Raw genomic sequence first — 21,800 nt, forward strand, 5'->3', positions numbered from 1 at the left:
CTCCACCCTATGAGTAAACAGTTAAGAATTCCAGCTGGGATAATCATTTTGCAGGGTGCAGGGTACAGCAGTTGCTTGATTCTAAGGATAGCCATGCACAACTGGGACCCGCTGTGGGAAGCCTGAGTGGGCATGGGCCCACCCACAACTCAAATCCTGGACTCCCTGAATCCTTCAGGGCTGGCTCTGCGGGAGCCGACGCCAGGCGTGCACACTCAGGGCCAGAGGGGCTAGAGACAAAGGCAGGAGGAGGGGTAGACGAAGGGCAGACTGGCCACCCCTACACAGGCTGCAAGAGCCAGGGGCCCGTGCAGGAAGGGCCACAGCGCTGACGTGCCCACAGCCAGCTGCCTGGTCTCCTAAAGGGAAGAATCCACAGCAGAGCCAGGGAGGCAGGGCCGAGAGACACTGGCCCTCCATCGCCCTCCCCAGATGTCCCCTTCCTCTTCGCCTGGTGCCCTGTAACTTAGCAACGGGCTTCTGTCGCCCCCACAATCTCCACCACACAGCTGGCCCTACCACCCACAATGGGTGCCTGCATTCCTCAGCAAGGCCAGGGCCTCAGCAGGCCTAACTTCCTGAAGGAGCCAGATTGGGGGAGGGTGCTTATGCACCACGTTTGGGGACAGTAGCTCAGAGTGGCCAGTGATCTGCGGGACAGAGACTGCCGGTGCAGGCAGCCAGGCTGCTGCTGACCACCAAGGATCGGCTCCCTTCCTGCAACAGCCACACGCAACCTTCAGAAATCTCATCACATTCCTGCTTCCCCGAGACCCCACTGACACTCTGGGCAAACACAACGCATTTGACAGGAAGTGGCTGCATAGATGCCTTAAAGTGGGGTTGAGAGGTGCCAAGTTAGTGTCACAGGTACACAGGTGGTCAGGGTGCTTGGAGAAGAGCAGGGGATGGGTGAGTTCTACAGCTCACAAATCAGGAAATGCAGGAAAGTGGGCTTCTGGCAGGATTGCATGTAATCCTATTACTCAGAGGCAGACGGAGAGACGATGGGTTACCAGCCAGTCTAGTCTACATGGAGATACCCTACACATAGCTTTTTTTTTCTTCAGGAGGGAAAGACCAGACCTGTGGTTGGCAGCTGGGTTACAAAGGTTCTAGAAAGGACAGGAGGCCCCCAGCTTGGGCTGAAGAGGCCAGTGTGGAAGAAGGGTGCCTGGGGCCCCTCTTCCTGCTCTAGCCTGCAGGGCTGCTTTGCTGCTTTGGGGCAATCCTGACTCACTGCCACATTTGGAGAAGAGGGTGAATGTACAGAGTGACCTGTGCTAGAGACAGGGCCACTCCTCACATCTGCATGACCCTACTGGCCATCCCAAGCCTTGCTGTGGTCCCAGGGATGCAGGACTCCAGGGCTCACCAACTTGAGGGATTCCTGATGAGAGTGAAGCCTGGAGCAGCCATCACTGGGGTCACTTTTACCACAGAAGTGCCAGAGCTGAGAGAAGAGCATAGGGCCCGCTCCTGGCTCCCAGACCCACCCAGCATCACTGAAAAGGCCTGGCTTGCTGTGTCCCTACCCGCCCCACCTCACCCTGCACTGAGGTTATTTCCAGGTAGTCTCGGCCACCATATATCCTCACATGAGCACCATAAGCACCTTGAGAGTTGTCATGTCTTAGACACTCGAGTCAATCCACAGGAAGCAATGAGCCTCTCATGTAGTGACCCCAGAAGGAAATTAAAGTGTTTACGGTTTGCAGAAATACAGAAGAAGAAAGCCAGTTTGAGGGATTCCAGGTCTTTCCGGCAGAAGCTGTTTAACTTGAGCCTTCTGGTGGCCAACAGTGTTGGAGGAAGGGCTCCTGGGCCTGTCAAAGGGTTTCTGGGGTGGGACATGGGAGCACCTCAGTGGATGCTTCCTGCAGTGTGATTGAGGCTGGTATGAGGGGGTCCACCCCGTGGCCTGTGATGAGCACTGACATAAACCCTTGCGAGGGAGGGACACATCTGCCGGGGCAGCGTTCTCCCAAAGATGGGCCTGAATGCACTAGTTTGTGGCAGCATGTCTGAGTGGAAGCATGGACACGGCTTCCGAAGACCTGTGGCTTTACCCACTCTAATCTGAGCTGGTCGAGGTGGCGCAGGCCTGCAATCCCAAGCACTCAGGACGCAGAGGCAGGTGGCTCCCTGTGAGTTCGAAGCCAGCCTGGTCTACAAAGAGAGTAGACCAAGATAGCCAAGGCTACACAGAGAAACCCTGTCTTGGAAAACAAAAACAACAACAAAAGACTACTCTGGAGGTCAAGGCCAGGAAAGAACAGGTGGAGTAATCAGTGGGAAAGGAGACACTTCCACTAGATAGGCACCAATGGGATCTGAGTTTCCTAGGAGCTAAACCAAGATTTCTCAAACCAGTAGCTCAGCAGGTAAAGACACTTGTGACCAAGCCTGACAACCCGATTCAGTCCGTAAGATCCACACAGCAGGAGAGAACCAATCCCCACAAATCATTTGACCTCCACACATGACAACCACACACAGTGCACAAAACAAACAAACTGACTGGACAACTTACAGGCAAGGACACTGCCGCAGCCCAGGCCCACCACGCCGTTCCTGGAGAGAGGGAACTCGAAGCTGAACCTCTGCACGCACAAGCTGTGCCAGCCAAGCAGGTGCGGGCCCAGGCCTAGGATCTGGTGGAAAGGACACACCTCGGTACTGCCAGAGCCAGGAGAAGCACTGAGCTCAGCTCAAAGCTATAGACCTGCCTCCAGGGCATCGGTCCAGATGGTGAAGGATACTGCTCTAGGTCTAGGTCACCTTTGTCCCTGGGACTCCAGATCAAGGAGGCTCAGAACACCGGGCTCCAGCCACTCGGGACTCAGTGGGCAAGGTCCTGGGGACCCCCAGCTAGCCTGGTACCTGCCATTTGCTGGGACAGGGCACGTCAGGAGGCGCCAGGATCTGGATGTGTGGGTCAGCGAGGCTGTGGAGGGCCAGGGCCATGGTGCAGCCAAGGCAAACTTAATGGAGTTTTATGGAAATGTGGTTGGGTAAATCTGGGTGAACAATTTCTGAATTTCATGTTGGGCTGCCTCAGTGAAGGTCACTGGGACCTGAGAAACCCCCAAAGGCCTTAAGGAAAAGCAGCACACTGCTACTATTCATTCATCCACAGAAGAGAAAAACAGCATGTGCCACCCGACCCTCGGGATACAAAAAGCTAGGCTGCCCACAGAGCAGTGGGTGGGGAGGCAGGTCCAGGCTCGGGGCCTCCCAGACAACCCCTATCCTCACTGTGTGTGGCACCAAGGTTGCTTTGGTTTGAACAGGAGTCTGAGGGTCTTGAGAATGGAGGAACAGGATGGGCAGGAGGTTTAAAGCGGCCAGCAAAGGGGGCGGGTGTCCGGTGTTTGCATATAAGGGAGGCTGTCCATCAAAAACAGCTTTCTCTCCCATCCTCTCACATCCTTCTAAAAATGTGCCCATGCTCCCCCCCCCGAAGGGACAGATGTCGGGGAAAAAGCTGATTATTGTCAAAGGCTGGAGGCTGTGACCGGCGTGCTGGGTGAGCGTGACCCAATTCTGAGCTATTCTCAGCCTGGTGGGAGCCAAGTTATTCCCTCCCGCTGAAGATCCCGCCTTGGAGGCAGCCTGACTTTGAAACGCCCTCGTCCTGGCAACAGACTCAAAGCAGGCTGGCCGGGCTGCTCTGCATGGACAGGGCCCTAAATGCTGATGACCCCTGTGCAAAGCCCACAGGCTAGCCGGGCTGTGCCGGCTTTGCCCACAGCTTACTCGTCCATCTCCCCAAACTAGTGACCCGCTGCTCCTTCTCCCATTCCCCAGGCTGCCTCTCTACCCAGGGCCAGGCATTCGATATGCTTCAGCTAGCAACTCGGGTAGTAACTGTGGACACAGGGAGACCAAAGGCCTGCCCGCAGCAGCGCAGCTGGGCTGGGACCCGCTGCACCTAAGCTTGTGACGCTGGCATGTGTCCCGGGAGCAGGAGTGGCAGCCAGCAGCTCAGGCTGCCATCCACTCTGCTCTACCCCAGCCTTGCGAGAGCAGGTCTGTTGTCCTCAACCCTTTGGGGGTCCTTCTTGCCCAGCAGCAGCTAATGAGTACACCCACCTGGGGAACCCCAGAGATCAGAAGGGGCTGTTGGCTTATACCTGGCTCAGGCAGGGCTTCCAGTCAGTTCTAGTCCACAAGGAACTACGGCAGACGCCCTGGCTTCCTAGAAAACATTGCAAATCTCTTCCACAGCCTGATGACTCAAGTGGCCCTGAAGTGCCTAAGCTCTGAGTACCTGAAGTGCAAATGCCATTCAGACTGGCTGCAAAGGCTATTCTGCTGCCTAGAGCACAAAGGCTGCTTCTCAGATGGACCAGAGATAGAACCCAAATTCTGCCCCTAGATTTTAAAACAGAAGGGAGCTGAGCTCAGCTGCTAAAAAGCATGTCTTCTAAGCTCCAAACCAATGAGACCCTGTCTTGGAAGAGGCGGGTGGCGCTCCTAAGGATGGCCTTGAGGCCGTTCTTTCCTTCACATGTGCTCACACGCACACATTTCCATTGCTTATTCTTTTTGCAAGGAGGGAAAGGGTGCTCATTTGTCCCATGGTGAACAGCGGAAGTCAGAAGGGGCTGGTTCACTCTGCCCACCATGTGGGTCCCAGAGACTGAAGTTGGGTCAAGTTTGGTGGCAAGAGCCTGCCTTTACCTACTGAGCCGAATACCCCTCCACCCCCACCAGAAGGAAGGCTTCTGGGAGCAGTAATCGCTCCCCTGTAAGCTGACTGTCCCAACCACTGACGTGACACACTCAGCCACGAGGCAGTCACTGTCTCATGCCCACAATGAGGTGACTCACCACAGCCCGAGCAGAGCGTCTAGAGACTGAGCACATCTCCTGCTGCACTCGAGGGCAGGTTCCCACCCAGGCTCTCTGCCCAGAAGGTTGCCTATAAACCCGAGGTCCCTTCCTCGGGAGGTCTCCCCAACCATGACCCGTATAATAAGGTTGAGCCCCTGCTGTTCTCTGGTGCTCATGTCTTCCACGCTGTGTGTCTGGTTCAAACCAGGCCAGCTGTTAAAGTTCCTGCCAGTGGGGGCGCAGAGCTGGGAGTTTGGGCACTTTCCTATGACCTGAGTGCAGGCCTGAAGGAGGGTCCTCCCTAAACTGCGCAGGCACGAGCACCCTTATGGCCACCCTGGGATGGCCATAAGTCCACAGGGTGTTCACCAAAGTCCCCCTATGGCTTTCGGTGTACAAGTTGTGTAGGAGGACTTCTTTCTCCAACCTGTGCAGCATTTGCACTGGGGAGGGGCCAGGGAGCGCATCTCCCTGGCGGTGGAGTCCCCGGCAGGCTGCCTGTTCCCAGGATGCAGACTAGGCTGAGGCAGGAAGAGGTGACCGACTGTTCAATGGTCAGGAGGAAAGAGCGCACAGCACCAAGAGCAGGTTCCAGGAGACCTAGACGATCGGAAACGGCAAAGGTGTCCCTGACAACTCCAGCAGCACTCACTCCTCACCCGGAGACCAACACTAGATCCCAGGGCTCTTGCTGCAAACCCCTCAAGCACAGGGCAGCACATTTTGAGGCCCGAGTACAACTTCAGGTGGCCAGGAAGAAGGTCCACCCCAGGAAGCTGACTATCCTGGCCCAGCAGTCCTTCCCACAGTTAACCAGGGTCTGCACCTCTGGGTGCCCCCGGGGGTGGGCACCCACATCAGGCTCCCTGCCAAGGAGCTACGCTATCCTGGTCAAATTGCAGGAGGTTGTGAGCCAGGGAAAGAGCTAAGGAGAAACTACCAGCCAGAGACCCAAGGGCCAGGCTGGATGGGAAGTTTCCAAGATCTTGCCCCATGACGAGTCCCAAGCCTCTGAGTCAGGTGCACTCAGGATCAGCAAACTGGGCTCAGCAAGCATGGGTGCAGGGATGGCCCTCTGGGAGTCAGGCTCCGTCTGTAGGACCCGGGGAGGACCCCGCCTCTCCTTTGCCATGGGGCTTCTGTGCCGAGGAAGCCCTCAGCAGATCACTGTAGGGCATGCACAGAGCATGGCTGACCGGAATGCTTCTGCCTAAGAGTAGGTCAGTCTGGGAAAGCAACCAAGAAAGGATGATTTAGCCAACACAGCAGTGCAAACCTTTCATACCAGCACTCAAGAGGCAGAAACAGGCAGATCTCTGAGTTCAAGGCTAGCCTGTTTTATAGAGCAAGTTCTAGGCCAGCCAGGGCTATACAGAGAAACCCTGATTCAAAAACAAAAATAGGATGCTCAGTGCCAAGTAGAGCTCCAGCCTAGGCTGGGCTTACAGGTTAACTGGGGTTGGGTAGATCTTCCAAGGCCCAGAGACTACAAAAGCCAGAATCTGGTTATCCCATGGGACAGCAGGTAGATTGGCCTTTTCTGGCCTTGGCCACGGTCCCTTCTGCAGGACCCCTAGCAGGTGAGACCCACAAAGAAAAAGACATAACCTGGCCCTTACTGGCTATATGGTCTATGTGTCTACAACTGAGCAGGCTCTGCTCCATGGCAACGCCATCTCTTAACCCTTTACCTGCTGGCCAGGAGTCCTTCCCCGAGGACAGAGAGCTTGGGCTGGTCAGGCCAGGTAACAGGGTGCCCAGTTACTCCAGCTTACAACCTTTTCAGAGCTGGCACCGAAGGCACCCACTTTATATTGAACATGGCCCAGGAACCTCTCCTCTGTCCTTCGGGCTAGCTGTTACGTCTGAAGTCCTGGAGGAAGGGTTAGCCCCGGAGCAAGGCTAGGCATCTAGGGCCCCTGAACAGCTCCAACAGCACCCAGGCCTCTCAGGACTGACACTGCACAGGGTGCACACCTGGGAAGCTGCCACTGGGAACACTGACAAGAGCTATAGAGGGAGGCCTGTGTCCTAAGCCATAGACTCTCTACTTCACCTCTAGGAACAAGAGGGCCTTTCTGCAGTGCGTGGAAGTAGCCACACACTTGTGCCTTTGTGGCGAGTCCTGTGCTGCTGTCCTAGAGCTTGGAGACCCCACACTACCTACTCAGGGACGAGAGGAAAGGACAGAGGTCAGGAAGCCATGTGTGGAGCAGTGGGCTTGGACCTCAGCTGAAGGACAGCTCTTCCGGCGGCCAGGAGAACAGTCAGCATAAGACAAAAATGTTTATTGCTCTATCAGGTGCCCTTAGAGGTCAACATGACACAGGCAATTCTCTCAATGGCTGGTTCCATACATCAGCAGCAGCTGGAGGGCAGCCTCACACCAGTGTGATCTGAGCACCGAGATTCCCTTGAAGCAGCCACACACCGGGAATGGACACCAGGCCCCGGGTGACACATGCAGCAGGTCAACAGCGAGGGATCCTAGTCCATGCACCGCCTCCTCTGACTCCCTCTTTGTCCCTAGCTCCAGCATGGGCTTGACAGGTCACCGGAGGCATGCACCTGTCCTGCAGGACTCCACCTCCACAGGATGGTGCCTAATTCCAGACGACAGCGCATCAGGGACTCTAGGCACAGGTCTGTGAGCACCTGTTGCCTGTGCGGCCCTCGAGTTACTGAGTCACTTCTTTTTACCCCAGGGCCAGCCTGGTCCCTCCAGCAGCCTCAGTGAAGTACAGAGGGGATGAGGGCAGGGCCAGGGGTGCAGCAGTCCATTGCCCGTAGGTCAGCCCAGGCTTCAGGCAGTGCCCAGAGAGGAAACTTCACATTGACAACAAAGAGCAGAGCTTGAGCTGGGCAGTGAAGAGGTGGAGCATCCCTCTCAGAAGACAGGAATGTCTTCCTCCTGAACAGGGTCAGCCTGCTCACCCCCCTCAACCACCCAGAAGGCCCCTGCCCCACCCTGCCATCTATTTCTAAACACAAGCCCCACAGGCAGTGGCTGACCATATAAGGCAGCCTCTGCTCCTTGCTTGTCTGTGATGCTCCTGTCCCGGCTCACTAGCCTGGGGTTTTGGTGGCAAAAGTCAGGTACCCAGTGTGGCCCACAGTCTCCTTCATGGGTGTGCCACTACGGAAGGGGCTGGCATCAGAGCTGGCCTCTGAGCCGTTGGCCCCCAGGTCAGGCAAGGGCAGACTGACGGTGCGCACATTGTAGACCTGTGGCAGCACCTCCAGGGTGCTGAGCTCTGTGAAGCCACGGGCTGCCAGGGCTTGGCACGTTCGCTGCACCTGCTCAATGCACGGAGAAAAGGAGCAGAAGCGTCCACCTGTAGGAGCAAAACATGGGGGCTGAGGGCAGGGCAGTAGCACCTGCAACCCACCCAGGACCTGAGGCTAGCTCAGGATATCCTACAGACTGTAAAATCCTGCAGACTGTAAGCCTTCAGACCAGGGAGCTATGCAGGGGCCTCAGGAAGCTGTACAATTATACCTGACCTGCTGGCCCACACTGGGGCAGGAGCCCAGGTCAGCAATCAGGCCCTAGACCAAGATACCTAGGTCTCCCTGGATGCCAGAAGGCATCACCATTCTTGTAGGAGGCAGTGGAGGGCTGGGGGTCAGGGCTGTCAGAGCCAGGCCCAAGAATAGCTCTAACAATAGGGCAGCATGGGGCGGTGTGTGGGCCGCTGCTGTCACAGAAAATTAGAGGCTGTCGTTGGCTCTTGGGAACGGGAGGAGCCTAAAGAGAGCAGTCTGAGCTCCTCCCTGCTGCCTCCCACTGGGGCAGCCCACAGCCTTCACTCAGCTGGCCCAGAGACTGTGAAAATGCCCTATCCCTATCCTGGTAGAGATCATGAGCAAGTCTGGGCAGGCAGTGGGAATGTACAAATGTCCCTACGCCTGGTACCCAGAGGGCTCCCTGACACTGGACATCTGCAGGTAGGAGGAGGCCTGATGCCAGCATAGGGGGCCCACTGTCACACCAAATACTTCTTGCCAGAGGCCACCAGAGATAAGCAGTGCTAGAAAACACCAGGCCTGTGAAAAAGGCACCTAAGGACCCAGAGCATGAAGATCTGGGGAAAGAGCCCAGAAGGGGACATGGGACAAGACCAAAAAGCAGGCATAGGTGCCTCTGACTACTCTGCAAGGAGGCTCACCTGCCTGGCTCAGGCCTCACTGAGGCTGGACTGACCAAAGACCCCGTGTCAGAGAACTGTGAGGTGTGGACCTCTGCCCACTCCCAGCTCTAGAGCATCTCAGCAGGCAGCAGGCAGAGAGGTCTGGGCAGAACCTGAGGTCTGTCTGAGAGGCTCCTCCACCCTGTGTACAGAGCTGGGAGGAGAGCAGCCCTGGTTGCCAAGCTTGCTTCTTCTCCAGAAAAGGCAAAATCACTGGGACTCAGACTCTGGCTGGCAGCCGACCTTCCCCAGGCCTCCCCATCGCTCCACCTCCACACCCAGCATCTTCCCTAAAAGGGTCCAGCTGCCTGGCTCAGTAGCACGGGGTGTAGGGAGAATGCAGGAAATGGCAGGGGTAGGGGACTGCGTATGACCTCCAGCTTGGATCCTGGCCCGTCCCGTCATGCAGATCCTGCCTGCACTTGGATGGAGTTGCCCCAGTGAGTTCCTGTCTTGGCTGGAGAATGGGACTCATCTTCCCTAACCCTGGTCTCCAGCTAGGGCTCACTTTTGGGCAAAAAAGGAGCCATGATCTGGCCGTTGCCACTCAGTGGCCTACAGGAACCAGGGTCTTCCTGGGTTCCAGATGACCCAGAAGCTTAATCCCCTACAAGCACCCTTAGCACCACCACTGACCACCGACGCACCTTCAACCTTGAGGGCATCCCAGGCATGGCCCACAGCTTCCCAGGGTGATGGGATATCCAGAAAGACCGCATCAGCCACGCGGACCACGCCGAAGCCGCTGCGGCACACATCCTGGGTGTGCACGGTCACCCACTGGCTCACCCGATGCTCTTGGAACTCCTCCCGGGCCTTGTCCGCCCGCTGCTGGTGGAACTCCACCGTGTGCAGGTGGCCAGTGGGGGCGATACTGCGGATGATGGCGTGTGAGACAGAGCCACTGCCCGTGCCTGGCAGGAGGAACAAGATGGGATTGCGGGGTCACCTGAGGACCACACCTACCCATAAACCTTCATCCTCTCCAGGAGGAAGGAGTTCATAGCAGGCATAAGACGGCAGCTGGGCCAGGGTCTGAGGTGGATGTCACACCACGAGCTACCTGTCTGTTCTTGGCAGCCTTTGGCCTGGGTTTGGGGTGTTGAGGCTGAAGTTGAAGAGCTATGTAGTACAGGCACATGTGGGGAAGGAGCAGCCCCACCCAGTGTACACACAGAATGAATCTGAAGCATGGTTTCAGGGGGCTGACACAGGGTGAGTCTAAGCAGAGCCTGTCCTATCCTGGGACCTAGCCTCTTCCACACGATGGTTATCCATAGGCCTTGCTGCCCATTTTTTTACCTCCTCCCATGAGATCCTTGACTCACTCAGTTCATCCTTCCCACACCCCCAAACTGGCTAAGTCTATCCCCACAGTACAGGGCCAACTCTCCTGCTGTTGCTCAAACTCATCTGACATAAAGCCAACCTGCTCCACCCATCCCATAAAAAAGTCAAAAAGCCTCCAATTGCTGGGTGGCTGTGGCGCATGCCTTGAATCCCAGCACTCAGGAGGCAGAAGCAGTTGGAACTCTGTGAGTTTGAGGCCAGCCTGGTCTAAAGAGTGAGTTCCACTTTGACCTCCCCACCCCCCATGGGAGGAGCAGCCTAGCTAGGCCACAGAGGACAATGCAGCCAGTCCTGATGAGACTTGATAAACTAGGGTCAGATGGAAGGGGAGGAGGAACTCCCCTATCAGTGGATTTAGAGAGGGGCAAGGAGGAGATGAGGGAGGGTGGGGTTGGGAGGGAATGAGGGAGGGGGCTACAGCTGGGACACAAAATAAATAAACTGTAATTAATATAAAAATAAATTATAAAAAAAGAAAAAAGAGTGCGTTCCAGAACAGCCAAGGCTACATACTGTCTCGAAAAACCTAAAATAAAATAAAAAAATAAACTCTCCACTCAGTCAGGCAGTGGTAGTTCATGCCTTTAATCCCAGCACTCAAGAGGCAGAGGCAGATAGATCTCTGAATTCATGAATTCAAGGCCAGCCGGGTCTACAGAGTGAGTTTCAGAACAGGTAGGGCTATACAGAGAGAGAAACAAACAAACAAACAAACAAACAAACAAACAAAACCACTACTTTTCCTTGGAGGCAGGGCTGCCCTTCTTCACCAGAGGTCATACACTCTGAGCTAGCTCTGCCTGCATTCATGCCCATAACTGGCCCTTCAACAGCTCCAAGTACCCGTGCTTGGTGACCACTCCCAGCAATGTGTCCTCTTGACCCTACTGTAGCAGTGCTCTTACAAGACCTCCCCCCCCAATAAAACCCTAAGAGCAAAGCTGGACCATCCAACCCTGATCACTCTAAGACCCAGGAGACCCACTGCAGGGGCCAGACTGTTTAGTCTCCCACCCTACCTCTAACCTGCCAGGTCCCGCCCTCAGCTATCTGTGGCCTCTAGTCCTGCCTCTGTTCTTTTTTCTGTCAATCAGACCCATGCTTTTCACAGTGGCAGGGCTTATCTTCCCATTCAAGAGCAACTCCAGACTCCTGATAGCCCTCCAAAGGGAACCCTACTGCCCTTCCAACCTCATCTACCGCTCCATCGCCCTCATTTCCCCCTCCAGCCACACTGACCTCCTCACCAAGCCTGTGCTCCTGCCTCAGGGCATTGGTACAGCTTTTCTTTTGCTTTTAGTAGTACCTCATCATTTTTAACTCAAAGGTCTCCCCAGATCCCTGACTTCCTGAGTTTGGGGACCCCTCTAAATCGCCCTCAAGTAAGCTTCCCTGTGTTAGGCACTTCTTAGTCAATAGCACCCAGGGTCACCAGGCTCACTGCCTGCCCTCTTTGAGGACGGGGAAGGGGCCACAGGAGTAGGTCAACTGAAATGGGGTGAGAGCCTGAGAGGACGCCGTCTAAGGCAGGGGACATGAGGAGAGCGCTTAAAACTGCCTCCAAATTCTCCCTGCAGGAGAAAGCGGTGCAAAGGCCCAGAAAGCTAGCAGCAGGGAGAATGTGAACTCTTTTGACCCTGGACCCCAGCTTCCTAACCCAGGAAGAAACACACTAGCAACAATCTAGCCACATCCAATCCTGGAGTCATTCTTGGCAGAGGCACATGCGTAGATTGCACATCCAGAGGCCATACTACCTAAAGCTGTGTATGTGGAAGAGCTCACTCTCTGGCATTTCTATCCACCCACTGGCCTTGAATCACTAACAGTGCTAATCTTCAATGGAGCTAGGTAAGGGGTCTGGCTGTGAATAAGTGTGGGGCAGAATTCTCTCTACAGTGAGCTCTTGGGGTAAACCAACCCTTCTCCAGGAAGGAACAGCGGGCCTAGAAATGAGTAGTCAGCACCTTGGCCAGCACCCAGCAAGCCCAGCCCTCACCCACCAGAGACTGCCAAGACCCTCACAGACTCTCTTCCTTCTCCAACCCAGGTCAGTCCCCACCAGTTGTCAATTCAATGATACCAGCTAGTAATTTTTTCTGCCTTCTGTCTTCATGCCTCACAGCCACTCTCTCCCTGGCAAGGGGAATCGTTAAGTGAAAGCTAAATAGAAATCCAAGTAGTTCAACACACATCTGCAAGAAGGCTTGCAAACTTCGTTTGGCTGTTTGGGATTTCTGTTGTTGTTTTTCGTTTTTCGAGAGAGGGTTTCTCTGTGTAGCCTTGGCTCTCCTGGACTCGCTTTGTAGACCAGGCTGGGGTTGAACTCACAGCGATCCACCTGCCTCTGCCTCCCAAAGTGCTGGAATCACAGGCGTGCACCTCTGCACCTGCAAACTGTCTTAACTGTGTGTCTGACTCCCACTTTCATGAAGGTGCTCGGCTGTGAAAACACCAGGGGAGCTCACCTGACTCACAGACCACAGAACCCGGCCGCAGCTCCAGCATCATGGTGAGTAAGGCAATGTCTGTGGAGTAGAGGATCTGTGTGCGATGGGGTAGGTTCACTGTCCAGAGCTCAGGAGTGGGGTGCAGCGCGTACACCCAGCCGCCTCTGCTGCAGATCACCTTGGAGCCAAACGGGCGGCCAATGAGGTCCACTGAGTGCCGCAGGACACCATGCCGGGTCTGGGTCTGCGCCCCACGCTGCACACGCACCGCCACCATCGAGCCATGGCCCAGCGACAGGATGACCGTGTCGCCTTCCTTGATCAGCTCCTCATATGCCACGAAACTCATAATGTTAGCGTCTGCCAAGGGTCAGGGACCTGAGGAAGTGTGTGGGTGTGAAGTCAGAGGACCAGGAAGCAGGATGAGGTTCTGTGGTCGGGGCAGAGGTCTGTGGGGTCCGGGTTCTAAGCAGTATGGTTGGGAGTAGCTGACTTTTTGCTCGGGCAACCGAACAGAGCTGCACTCTGGGCCTAACATATGGAGAACCCTTCTGGATCTGGGGAAAACAAGAGAGTGCACAATGGTAGAGGCCCAAGAATCCCCACACAGAAAGGACCAAGAACATAGTCTTTTCTCCATTCCCAGGCTGTGAAGGCGGTGGCCTCTGAGAGGCGTTCACCAGCAAGAGGAGCGAAGTCACCTCCGAGCCCGGACTCTCCGGAACCCTTTTGCCCAAGGTCCCCAGGAGGCCTCCCGACGGCAGAGAAGGCTGGCTTCCCGCGCAACAGCACAGGACCTGCGAGCAAGCCGGCAGCGCCGCTCCCGCCCGAGCTCCGCATCCCAGCTCGGAAACTTACCCAGCTGACGCCAGCTCTCGGTTCCACACGTGGCTCGGCTATCACCGCCACGCTTCCGGCGCTCTTTGATGACGTTAAGGCCCACGCGGTGGTTGCTGGGAGCCGCCGCGCTGTCCTTTAGGCGCTCCCAGAGGACGTTTTCTGGCCGGCGTCTCCGGGCTGCGGTCCTCTGTGCACGCTCGCGCGTTGCCTAAGAGATCCGAGCCCTATGCAAAATAAAAGTCCCCTGTTCGCCAGCGGCTCGACCGCATGCGGCCTCCTACGGCTGCCCACTGCAAGAGGCTTCTGCCCGCGGGATACACCTGACCCCAAAGCGCACTTTTGACAGCTGTCAAACCCGAGGGCCTCCCTGCAGGACATTTTGTCATTGCAAACGACTCCAAAACCACCTTGGTTGAGCTCCAGGATGAATCCCCAAAAGTGGAGTCCAGAGCAAAGGCTTTGGCGAGGGCCAGGTCGAGTGAAAGAAGCAGGGTTAGTCTGGAGTCTTCTGCAAAATTGTCCCTAGGCTAGGCCCTGCCTGAGGGAAAGGGAGTCTAGAGTCCCTTCCTACATTCCCTGGCATCTTGAGAGACTAGGAACTGGGCTCACACGTGACCTGGGGGAGGAGCTGCTAGCGGCCGGGCAGAAAGGGGAAGCTGGGGTGGTGTTTTGTCTCTGCCGAGCTGATCCGGAGCCCTCCTGGGTTCCTCGTGAAGGGAGTGGAGCGTGTGCAGTGGAGAGGGGAGGCGGTGTGGGGCAGGGAGCGTGAGTGGGGAGCCTTCCTGTAGACCTCAGCTGGCAGAGCTGAAGGGGATGAGACCAGCTATAGCAGAGTGTCGCAGCGCCCAATTCCAGGCTGCGCTCTCCGGCAGGACGCTACTGTAGCCTAGTAAAATAGCCCCCACAAGCCTGCCTTTTCTAGAGTCCTGCCGGCCTGTGGGAATCCTCTGCGCCCAGGCTAGGCCACCCTGTGGTGTCCTTGCCTTAGAAAGCCAGGGGCCTGACTTCAGACCTCCTCAGGTCCCCGCCCTGGCTGGCTGTGATCCCATGGCCTGGAAGGACAGGCAATAAGGGCCTTTCTTGGTCTCTCGTGCTGTGGAGTCACGCTTTTAGCCGAGACATCCCAGCCATACCCACGGCTCCACAACCCCTGCTCTAGCAGGCTGCTTCACTCCCTTATTGCTGCACAGCCCAATGCACATCCTAATTGCTCCTCTGGAGAGTTAGACTTTCCGCTTCCCCTGGGAGGTTCCTCTTCCCCCAGCTTCTCAGCGGCATGGAGACCAGTCCCGACTGTCTCCACCCAGCCTATGAGCTCAGCCAGGGTTTTCCCTTGATCCCAGCTGCCCACTGCTGGCTTCCCAGTCCTTCCTGTGTCCTTCTCCAGTCCACCCTCAGTCTCAGACCTAGCCTTCTGTCATGCCTAGCCTCGGCCTGCAGTCTTTAAGCAGAACCAGTCTCCTTGAGACCCCAGCTGGTGGAGTAGGGGGATTTCCCATGGCAGTTTATACACTGGGTTCTCCTAACAAGAATTGATGCTTTGTGCAACTGTCATGTCATTGAACCCTTTTTCTAACATCATACGGGCAACCTGGTTCAAGTAGGATTACATTTTGTCTTTCAGACAGAATGTAATCTCCCTACGTAGCCTTGGCTGGCCTGGAACTATGTAGACCATGCTGGTCTCAGACATCTGCCTGCCTCTGCCTACTGAATACTGGGATTAAAGGTGTATTCCACCATGCCCTGAGGGACCGAAGTCCAAAGCCTAGTTTTAAAGAACCGATAGCACACTTGAAGGGAGGAGCAAGAGCAGAGGCAGCCCCAGAGGAGAAGCTGAAGAGGTCTTGAGGGGAGCCTGCACCTCTGGCAGGTCCCCTTTGATTGGCACAGCCTCCTGCTGCCCTGTGCCCTGTAGCCCCTGCCCCTCTCCTGACAAAATCCCCATTGCATTCCATGAGCAAGGGCAAAGGGAGGAAGCGGTGCACCCTGGGCCCGGACTACGGGTGGCCTCTGTGTAGAACTTGGAGCCTGGCCCTATCTATGTCTTCGTTTGCTCTGCTGGGCTGGACCCTGCTCTGTGAAAGACCTGGAACTCCCTTGAGGCCTCTTCCAGCCCTGTGGTTAATGTATGACTTGGTGTGATTTCTAAGGAGAGGGGACCATAAATCTGCTGGGTGATGTCATCCAGCTTTTGGCCCAGAAGCTGCCAAACCAGCTACTGAGTCTGAAGGAAGAAGAGGATCCACAGTCAGGGACAGGCTTGAGCAGCAGACCATCACTGCTCCCTTGCTCTGAGGGCCACCGGACTTCCAAGCAATGGGCCCAGCGGGGGCCTCACATTGATACTGTGGTCTGAAGGCTGTGAAGGCCCCTTCATCTCCCCACCCTGCTGTCACCTGGCCTACAGCTGTCTGGCCACTCTGCTGTATGAAGCCTCGTCACCCGAGGGCCGTCGGGGGATATCTGGACCTCCGAGGCAGCACTTCCCTCAACAACCAGTCTTCCTTTATGTATCTGTAGTAGAATGGGACAGAGGCTAAAGATCACAAGAGCCTGTGCCAGTGCTGGGTGTGGTTTACTACTGGGGTGGGTGACCCTGCAGTCCTGCTTTCTGTATCTCACCTCTACTAGAGCCCTGGAAGGGAGATGGGAAGGGGAAGGGGAAGGGGGGCTGAGAAGCTGTAAATGCTGGAGAGAAAGAGGAAGCCCTGAGCCCCCTACCCCCACCCCAGACTGGACACCAAGTTTGCTTCCTCTCTATTTCTACAAACAGAAACTTGAGCACTTGGGGCTTAGGCAAAAGCAGCTTCCTTGATAGGGGCAGGGACTGGGTAGGCAGGCGGATACAGATATTTCTGAGGTGGGGGAGGGGCTGCAGGGGGCACAGAATCCAGGAATTACAGGCTTATGGCGCACCTGCTGTCTAGCCGTCGGATAGAGTTTTTATTTGAGACAAGAACTCATGGGTGCCCAGACTGGCTTGAATTCCTGATCTTCCTGCTGCCTTCCCCAACCCCCACCCCTGAGAACATGGTCTATGTCACCCTAGCTGTCCCAGAACTCACTATGTAGACTAGGCAGGCCTTAACACACAGAAAACCAGCTGCCTCTACTTCCTGAGTGCTGGAATTAAAGGAGTTGGACACCATCATGCCCAGCACATACCTTCTTATGTGGGCTTGTTTTATTGGCCTACAAAATAGTGACTGGACCTGGGCTTGGTGGCTCAACCCTAGAACACCAGAACTTGGGAGGCCAAGACAGGAGGAGCCTGGTCTATGAGCTCTTGTCTTAGAATAGGTTGAAGCTGGCTGAGGTGAGCAAGAAAACGGTGGGTTCTCTGCAGTAGCTTTGAGGACAGAACAACGGTGGCTTTTCCTGCTCACCCAGGCAGAGGCAGGCAGGCAGGCAGGTCTTCTGCCCCAAGTCCTTTGCTCCAGAGCCTTCTGCATATTCTCTCAAAGCCTGGAATTCCTGTCATCCCTCCTGCAGTCATTTGCTCAGTGCTGCCTACCCCCAGCAGAGAGGCAGGGTCCCTATGCCCCTTGCTCCTTTCTCCGGGGCTGACTGTGTTCTTGCTCCTCCCTTCCTCAGTCTGCTATTACTTCTCCAAAACTAGGCTCTCAGGGTATGGTGGAGAACACCTTTAATCCCAGTATTCGGTTGGCAGAGGCGGGCAGACCTCCGAGTCTGAGACCAGCATGGCCAGCCAAGGCTATGGAGGGAATGTCTCAAAGACAAAACGACTGGAGGAATTCTGTCAAACGCACAAAGATGAAGGCGTCTCTCATTGCTTTATTAGTCCAGCCGTGAGAGGGCTGTGGGTGGATGTGTTTGAGACAGGGTTTCTCTCTGTAAAAGAGCCCTGGCTGTCCTGGACTCACTTTGTAAACTAATCTGTCCTCAAATTCACAGAGACTGGCCTGCCTCTGCTTCCTGAATTCTTATTAAAGTCGTGCAGCGCCTCGCCTGGCCTCACTTCTGTGGGTTTTTTTTTTTTGTTTTGTTTTTTTTTTTTAATCAGCTGCGGCACCCACCATCCTGCATGCTTGCAGGCCTAGCATCGGGTCCACTCTGAACTTGTCTTTCCCTCCACGTGCTTCCTGATCTATGTGCAGAGAGGGGACACAGTTCTTTCTATAGGGTGGATTCCTAGAAGTGAAATTGCTAGGTCATGGAGTTAGAAGTATTTTAATAAATACTGCCAAATTACTTTCCAGAAAAGATGAAGCGGCTGGCAGCTGCAGGCAGGGTGGGAAAGCCTGTCCTCACACATTCCAGCGCACAGCCGGCACGGGCTACAGTCAGTCTTCCAGGCCTCCCCTCCAGGTCTCCCCATACCTGTCGGGGGCAGGGGAGAGCGAGCGACTGTTCCGATGTGTTGGTTCCGATGCTTCCTCCACACCCAGAGTTTGCCTGCCAACCGTGGGTACTGTCTTTGTGGGTGGGTGGGTGGGGGTAGAAACCGGTCCCCTGAGGAGAGGGCCAGGGGTTGGGGAGGGGGTTGGAGAATCAAAAACACCCTCTCAGAGCTCAGTGTCTCGAATCTTTCAGGGTCTGGGTCGCAGGGTCTTGGCTCCGTTCCTCAGAGCCTGCCCAAGGTCAGAACACCCTGGGTGCTTCCGGGCGGGACCACAGCCAGACTGCGCCTCTGGTGCTGCACCAAGAACACCCAGGAGATGCCCGCGGGCACCTTGAGGAAGGTCAGTGGCTCCGTGCCATCTTGTACTGCCTGGATGGTTGCCGTACCTAAGGTTAGAAACCTGGACGCTCTGGCCACTGTGGCCCGGCTGACAAGACGGAGGCAGGAAAGGCAGGAGCCTCAAGCGCTGGCTTTCCAGACTCGGTCCCCTGCCCCGGAGCAGTGCGCGTGGAGCAGCTCTAGGGTATCTAAGGCCCTGGGCTCCGTCTTCAGGGTCCTGAGCGAGCGCCGCGGAGATGGCCAAGTTGCGCGGCCGAGCCCAGACTCGGGGACCGCTGGGGTGGGCGCCTAGGGGTGTCCGGGGCTGTCGCCTCGGACAAAGCAGCGGCACCACCCTAAAGCGCTGGCCAATGGAATGAATGGGCTATAAATAGCCACCAATAGGCGGCTGGCGACGCGCCCCTTAAGAGCTGCCGGAGCAGCGAGCGGCCGCCGTTCTTCTGCGCTGCGCTCGGAGCTGCCCAGGCACTCTGCGCCCCTGCTCCATCTGGCATCCCGGTGAGCGGACCCAAGGGCCGAGGGCAGCCACGGGGGGCGCGACGCAGGGGTGTCGGGCGAGGCGGGCGCGCCCCGGACCCGCCTGGAACTGGGGATGCTCCCGCGCCGGACTCTGCAGACCCGGCTGACCTTGGAGGCGCCGGGGAGGGGGGAGGGCAGCGGGGGGGGGGGGGGTCGGAGCCGTCCGCTGGTCCCTGGGGGCCGGGGCGCAGAGCTCCCCTGACCCCGCTCCTCCCCGCAGCCCGCCGCCGCCATGCCCTTCTCCAACAGCCATAACACCCAGAAGCTGCGCTTCCCAGCCGAGGACGAGTACCCCGACCTGAGCGGCCACAACAACTACATGGCCAAGGTGCTGACCCCCGAGCTGTACGCCGACCTCCGCGCCAAGAGCACGCCGAGCGGCTTCACGGTGGACGACGCCATCCAGACCGGCGTAGACAATCCGGGTACGCACAGCCCTGCGGGCTCGGGCCTCCGTCCCCCCCCAGGACCCCCCCGGGGCGAGGAGCCCGCTGCTCGTCCCTCCACCTCCGGAGGGCCGGGGTCCCCCGTCCCCTTCCCGCGCTCCGCCGCAGGGGCCTCGAGCGGCTCGCCCCGGCTGGCGGTGACGTCACTGTCGCCGCTCCCCTCCCCCAGGCCACCCGTACATCCTCACCGTGGGTGCGGTGGCGGGCGACGAAGAGTCTTACGACGTGTTCAAGGAGCTCTTCGACCCCATCATCGAGGCCCGGCACGGCGGCTACCAGCCCACCGATGAGCACAAGACGGACCTCAACCCGGACAACCTGCAGGTGAGGGGCGGCCGGGCCGGGCGCGCTGGGCCCCGGGGCCTCGGCGCTCACTCCCGCCACCACCTCGCGTCCCCAGGGCGGCGATGACCTGGACCCCAACTACGTGCTGAGCTCGCGGGTGCGCACGGGCCGCAGCATCCGCGGCTTCTGTCTCCCCCCGCACTGCAGCCGCGGGGAGCGTCGCGCCGTCGAGAAGCTGGCGGTGGAAGGTAGGGCCGGCTGCGCGCGCAGGGGGCTCCTCCCGGGCGCCGGGGCCCAGCCCCGCCCGGGGACGCCCGCCGGGAGCGGGGCGGCCAGCGCGCCCTCGCAGCCGGGCCTCGAACTCCGCCCTCCCGCAGCCCTGGCCAGCCTGGAGGGCGACCTGTCGGGGAAGTACTACGCGCTCAAGGGCATGACCGAAGCCGAGCAGCAGCAGCTCATAGACGACCACTTCCTCTTCGACAAGCCCGTGTCGCCCCTGCTGCTGGCCTCCGGCATGGCCCGCGACTGGCCCGACGCTCGCGGCATCTGGTAGGAGGCCTCCCTCCGCCCCCTCCCCGCCGGTGACCGCGGTCCCGCGGGCGCCCGGGGCCCCTGCGCTGCGGGAGGCCGCCGTCTGCAGGGACTCCGGGTGGTGGCCCGTCCCTCCGCGTCTGTTCTCCGCCCTCCTCCGGAGCCGGCGCTTCTTGTTTTCTCTCCTCCTCCTCCTCCTCCTCCTCCTCGCCCCTGTTCCCCCGGGACTGTGCCAGGTGCCGGTGACGCAAAAGCCTCCGCACCCGTCCGGGCAGGGACCTGGCCCTGCGGACTGTGCGGGCGGAGGCGTGCTTCCTCTGGGGGCCGCGGCCTGCCACACGGCGTGGGCCTGGCGGTTGAGGTGTGTGTGAGGTGCCCCGCGCCCCGGCCTCCCTCCAGCGTCGCTAGGGTCGGAGTCCTGGCGACAGCCCACACTCGCGCACTGAGCACGCACCTCTGCGACTCGGGATCGCCTGAGGTCGCCCACCTACGGAGACGGTCTGGATGTGGCCTAAGGCCATGTTCTGGCAGGGACTTTGGCTTGACTATCCCCCTCCTCCAGGCACAATGACAATAAGACTTTCCTGGTGTGGATCAACGAGGAGGACCACCTGCGGGTCATCTCCATGCAGAAGGGGGGCAACATGAAGGAAGTCTTCACCCGGTTCTGCACTGGCCTCACCCAGGTCTGGCCTGCTGCCAGGGGAGGGGTGGGGGCAGAGCAGGTCGCTTAGGGCTTCCGGCCAGGCTCCCCCTCTGAGCTGCCCCTCCTCCACCTTCAGATTGAAACTCTCTTCAAGTCTAAGAACTACGAGTTCATGTGGAACCCTCACCTGGGCTACATCCTCACGTGCCCGTCCAACCTGGGCACCGGGCTGCGGGCGGGCGTGCACATCAAGCTCCCCCACCTGGGCAAGCACGAGAAGTTCTCGGAGGTGCTCAAGCGGCTGCGGCTTCAGAAGCGAGGCACAGGTGAGGGCAGGCCGCGCAGGTGAGAGGGACAGAGGCTGCGGCTCTCCGGCCCCGCCGACCTTCCGCCCTCCCGTCCCCAGGTGGCGTGGACACCGCCGCTGTTGGAGGAGTCTTCGACGTCTCCAACGCAGACCGCCTGGGCTTCTCGGAGGTGGAGCTGGTGCAGATGGTGGTGGACGGCGTGAAGCTGCTCATTGAGATGGAGCAGCGGCTGGAGCAGGGCCAGCCCATCGACGACCTCATGCCTGCCCAGAAGTGAAGCCTGGCCTTCGCGCCGCCAGCCTGCTGCTTCCTAACTTATTACCTGGACAGCGCCCGCCATGCACCCCTGATGTCCGCCGCCTGGCGGCTGAGCCCTTAGCCTCGCCGTAGAGACTTCTGTCACCCCGGGTAGAGTTTATTTTTCTGATGGCTGAGCTGTTGCTGACACTGAAATAAAGTAGGGTTTGGCCTGCCCTATGTCTCTTGAGTGGTGCCTCTCCTTCCCTAGGGACAGTGTGTATGGCCTGGCCATCTCTGTCAGCTGGCCTAGCAGCTGGAACATTAGCCGTAGAAGATACAGGGCGGAGAGGGAGGGAGGCCCTCCTAAGGCTCTGAGCATCTAAGGACATTGGCGCTTGCAGGGCGGAGCCTAGTAGTTAGCTCCAGCCAGGGAGGAGTCAGAAACTTGACC

The 21,800-nt window shown here is 57.8% G+C and overlaps 2 protein-coding genes across 2 annotated transcripts; one reads left to right on the top strand and one right to left on the bottom strand.

Moving 5' to 3' along the window:
• Window positions 1-7,112: 7,112 nt before the first annotated feature.
• On the bottom strand, window positions 7,113-13,890 carry Trmt61a (tRNA methyltransferase 61A). The gene is made up of 4 exons (XM_055593238.1): window positions 13,688-13,890; window positions 12,848-13,207; window positions 9,677-9,943; window positions 7,113-8,174 (listed from the first exon to the last, which is right to left on the bottom strand). Exons 2-4 carry the CDS (start codon window positions 13,176-13,178, stop codon window positions 7,906-7,908), a joined length of 867 nt encoding a protein of 288 aa, XP_055449213.1. The 5' UTR covers window positions 13,179-13,207; window positions 13,688-13,890; the 3' UTR covers window positions 7,113-7,905.
• A 4,896-nt stretch (window positions 13,891-18,786) lies between these two features.
• Ckb (creatine kinase B) lies at window positions 18,787-21,596 on the top strand. Its single transcript, XM_055593220.1, has 8 exons — window positions 18,787-18,872; window positions 19,114-19,318; window positions 19,509-19,663; window positions 19,740-19,872; window positions 20,002-20,173; window positions 20,718-20,841; window positions 20,938-21,127; window positions 21,208-21,596. The coding sequence occupies exons 2-8, from the start codon at window positions 19,126-19,128 to the stop codon at window positions 21,384-21,386; spliced, it is 1,146 nt and encodes a 381-aa protein (XP_055449195.1). The 5' UTR covers window positions 18,787-18,872; window positions 19,114-19,125; the 3' UTR covers window positions 21,387-21,596.
• The last annotated feature ends 204 nt before the right edge of the window (window positions 21,597-21,800 follow it).

Source organism: Psammomys obesus, unplaced genomic scaffold, assembly GCF_907164565.1.
Source record: "Psammomys obesus unplaced genomic scaffold, mPsaObe1.curated_primary_1811, whole genome shotgun sequence".
In the NCBI taxonomy this organism is placed as follows: Eukaryota; Metazoa; Chordata; class Mammalia; order Rodentia; family Muridae; genus Psammomys; species Psammomys obesus.

What these genes read in the sequence shown, in the direction of transcription:
- Trmt61a (XM_055593238.1), bottom strand. Translation starts at nt 13,178, where the DNA reads ATGAGTTTCGTGGCATATGAGGAGCTGATCAAGGAAGGCGACACGGTC. An exon ending in TTCTGTGGTCTGTGAGTCAG is followed by an intron (nt 9,944 to 12,847) that starts GTGAGCTCCCCT and finishes TCCTCCTGCCAG; the next exon opens with GCACGGGCAGTGGCTCTGTC. An exon ending in GGATGCCCTCAAGGTTGAAG is followed by an intron (nt 8,175 to 9,676) that starts GTGCGTCGGTGG and finishes TTGCTCCTACAG; the next exon opens with GTGGACGCTTCTGCTCCTTT.
- Ckb (XM_055593220.1), top strand. Translation starts at nt 19,126, where the DNA reads ATGCCCTTCTCCAACAGCCATAACACCCAGAAGCTGCGCTTCCCAGCC. An exon ending in GACCGGCGTAGACAATCCGG is followed by an intron (nt 19,319 to 19,508) that starts GTACGCACAGCC and finishes CCCCTCCCCCAG; the next exon opens with GCCACCCGTACATCCTCACC. An exon ending in TCTGCACTGGCCTCACCCAG is followed by an intron (nt 20,842 to 20,937) that starts GTCTGGCCTGCT and finishes CTCCACCTTCAG; the next exon opens with ATTGAAACTCTCTTCAAGTC.